This window comes from Cyprinodon variegatus, unplaced genomic scaffold, assembly GCF_000732505.1.
Source record: "Cyprinodon variegatus isolate N-32 unplaced genomic scaffold, C_variegatus-1.0 Scaffold1, whole genome shotgun sequence".
Classification (NCBI taxonomy): Eukaryota; Metazoa; Chordata; class Actinopteri; order Cyprinodontiformes; family Cyprinodontidae; genus Cyprinodon; species Cyprinodon variegatus.
This window is the reverse complement of record NW_015150454.1, coordinates 830281-834018: the sequence shown is the minus strand read 5'-3', so window position 1 is coordinate 834018 and position 3738 is coordinate 830281. Positions and strand designations below refer to the sequence as shown.

Genomic DNA, 3738 nt, shown 5'->3' with positions numbered 1-3738 from the left:
TATATATATATATATATATATATATATATAGCATGTCAAACGGGAATACAATCCGAGTGAAGTGTTGCAACATAGTAGTTCCATGCAGCAGGACAGGTCACATGTCAGAAGTATGCAAGTTAAAGATCAGGTTACCATAATTACTCAATGAGAAAAGCAACAAGCCACAGAACCTGCTCCTGTTGAGTGTGAAAGTAAAATAAATACAAAAAAAAAAGGAAATCTAAACCATCGCCTTACCCAGTGTTTGGGGAAAAGGTTGTGTCAAATGTCAACTTAAGTCCTTTTGTAATCTGTAATGATAAAAATTATGCAACTCAATTAAATTTTAAAACATACTGCTACATCAACTGAACAAACCGGTCTTTTTGTTTGTATCTGCGAGAATGTTGGAAGAAAACGCAAACCTGATCTTCAATAACGATCTCTGTTCCTAAGGTGTTGTCAGTATTCCACTTCTCAGTGAAAGTCAAACCATATTCAGGGCGCTTGTATTTGGTTTCCAGGCTCCCGGCAACTTTGCTGGTATCAGTGTTGGATGAACCAGATGTTTTGAATTCCTGCAAGGACACATAACAAAAAAAAAAAAGAAAAGAAAAAAAAAGAAAAGGCTGCAATCACTTTAAATTCATTGATTCAATAATAATAATTCATGAATCCATATGAAATAAATTTAGATATTACATTATATTTTGATAACATTTTTGTATTTCGTTACTAAAAGTTTGGTAACCATGACATCAATTAGAACTAAGCCACTGAGTATCAAGTTTATCTTCTTAAATAATAAGAAATTTGAAAAATCTAAGCGTCTTTTAAAAATTGATGAGCAGAGTATTACCGATACTTCCACCAACAGATCAACTGAAACAAGCTTTTTTCTTTTCTTTTTTACACCAATGACAATTATTTAGACATCAGTCAAACTGATTACCGATATGTGCTGATGATTTTTGGTGCCTTAAAGCTGATATGACCTTTTCTTCCTCCATTAAAAAAAATAAATCACACAATTAAAAAATTTATTTTACACAACTCTAAATTTAAAAACAAAAAAATCAAACATCATATTAACTATTCGCTATGGAGGAAGTGGCAAAGCATGAACTTTGCATGATCTAAGGGCTTGGATGCTGAACGGGCTATTGAATTGGCATATGCTTACACATATCGGATAATGCAAGTTAAAAGAAAAAAAAACAAAATAAGCTAATATTAGCCAAAAATATCAACATGCCTTTGTATATGCCCATCTATACTTCTAACCTTTGTTTATTTTAAAGCAACAAGGTGACCTAGTGACTTTCAACATAATTATTCTGAAGCAAAATCCAAATAATCTTACAACTCCACTAGCTGACTTTGTCTTGACATCAAGCTTCACCAGGCCAAATCCTGTAAGACAAATCAAATTCAAATATCAAAGTTATCAGCTTTAGCTGGAAAAGAAGAAGTTTCTATATCTTTGCCCAATTAAAGAAGAAAAACCTACCATAGCCTTTGTTGAAGATATCCTTGGCAGACTTGCCCAAATCAGCATAAGTGGGAGGCACGGCCATTGTACCTACAGATATAAACAACGACAAAAAAAAAGGTCACATTTGTTTTATGAATAATACATTTAACATTTTAACTCTGCGACTATGACCATATATATTACATTTCTAAAACAAACTTGCATATAGCCAAGTGGTGTTACAGAACAATTCGTGTACAATACTTGAGTCACTTAATTTACTCCAAAGGACAGTTTACAGCTTTTCTGATGATTTTTGAGCATTTCTGTGTTCCTGTATGTCAGACATTTGGAGGAAGTTTTCTTGTAGGTTATATAGCTAGCTCTTACTCATAGAAAACATATTTGTTGTGCACGAATAAGGTCTCAGCTCTGTTACACTGGTAGCCAAGTAATTGACATTTCGTTGTCAAGATTCACCCTATGTTTTTTGTGGAATGACAAAGGAAGTCTAAGTCTTTTCTTGTAGTTGTAGAGCAGGGTGTGTGTCATTTTGAGCTGCAACAGCCCCCATTTCATTGTCATTCTGAGTCACTGGGAAAGATCCTAAACCATAGATTGTTCCTGTGCCCTTCTCAGTGTGTTTTTTTATAAATAAATAAATAAATATAAAATAACTTACTGCATTGCTATAACAAAATGGTGGTATTGTGTTTCCTTTATGATTATTAACTTGATGTTGCTTGTAATTAGCTGTTATTAATAGAATTTTCAATGGGTAAAAACTGAAGGAATTATTTCACATAATGCCAAGATTTAATGCGGTTTTGTTATTTGTCAGTTTATACAGAGTAGAGGTAAATATCCTTAGGGAAATAATATAAATATATATTTTATTTTTGAATTTTGCAATGATTACGGCGACTAACCGTTATTCTCTAAAAACTATTTTCCTTTTTTACTATGACCTGCTCTCCTTCAACTTTAATGGTTTCATTACAAGGTTTGTAAACTTCGGGTGTGGACATAAAAATGCATTACAGGTAAAACAAATAACATGTTTCACGAAAAGAGTGATAAAGTATCATGACAGCTGATACTAAATGATAATATTACAGTTAAAAACTGCGCTCCACTATGAAATTGATAGACTTTATATCTAAAGGAGCTCATATCCATGCATTTGTGACCTTATGTTATAAAATCCGTAGCCGATGGCGCTATCAACAACTAATACAAATATTTATTCTAGCATTCTGTTTAAAAGCAGTTAAGAAATGTATTATCAACATGAGAGAGTTGATGGTGACCACCTCCTCCTCTGCTTTACTTTCTATTTGAACAATACCGACGCACCAGATAGTATTTCTGTGGTTCCGCAGACCGGAAACGTTACAGAGCATAAACTCATTATATGTTTTATTTATTTATTATTATAAGTCCGTTTTTAGACACAGTTGGAGGCGACAACCAGCGCGGATTCGCCTGCTTGCTTTAGCAGCAGGTCTCGGCTAGTTACCGCAATGCTAACAGGCCACTGATAAATAAAGCAAGACAAAAATTAATTCGTCGATTTATTCATTTTATGTAACCGACTTTGAAAATAACAAGCTTAGTGTTTATGGACAACGACAAACAAAAAACGTCCTGACAGAGTGCGTGTGCCATTCCAAGTTTTCTGATGCTACTGAAGCTAATTACGTTAGCCTGCAGAATGCCGGTATGAGTAAAACTAATTTCAGTTATGTCTCTTAGGAAAGACCGATGTTACAATAATAGATAAATGGGAGACTTACCAAATAAAAAAGATGCTAGTGTTATATTAAAGTGACTTTTTGGAGCTGTTCCCCACAACACACGACAGGAGCAGGCGTCACCGATTGGAGGGCGAGCTGAAGGAGACCGTTCTGCAACAAAATGCTGACCTTTCGGTTTCCGGCTCAGGGTCTATGGGTGGCCAAATACTTGCCTGAGTACAAATAGGTTCTCGTCGGATACTTTGCATTTAACGTTTTGTTTTAGAATGAACTGCTTTTTTGTTTTTACAAACGAGTCAAAACTTAATTAATGTATTTACTGTACAAAAAAATTTGTTCATTTATATTCAAACATAATATGACTATGATTTAAGTTTTTTTTTTTTTTACGAGTAAGATTTGGATATATATACTTCATTATACATTTGATTACACGAAGAAGATAGATAGATAGATAGATAGATAGATAGATAGATAGATAGATAGATAGATAGATAGATAGATAGATAGATAGATAGATAGATA

The 3738-nt window shown here is 33.5% G+C and overlaps 1 protein-coding gene across 1 annotated transcript in view; it reads right to left on the bottom strand.

Annotated features, from left to right (window-relative positions):
* Positions 1-3386, bottom strand: part of LOC107090363 (voltage-dependent anion-selective channel protein 2-like) — a 5405-nt gene extending 2019 nt beyond the window's left edge. The window contains exons 1-5 of the mRNA XM_015383732.1: positions 3253-3386; positions 1493-1564; positions 1346-1395; positions 408-560; positions 241-293 (exon numbers count right to left, since the gene is read on the bottom strand). Of these exons, the coding sequence (XP_015239218.1) occupies positions 241-293; positions 408-560; positions 1346-1395; positions 1493-1559 (323 nt within the window). The 5' untranslated portion in view covers positions 1560-1564; positions 3253-3386. The remainder of the gene's footprint in view (positions 1-240; positions 294-407; positions 561-1345; positions 1396-1492; positions 1565-3252) is intronic.
* Between the last annotated feature and the right edge of the window lie 352 nt (positions 3387-3738).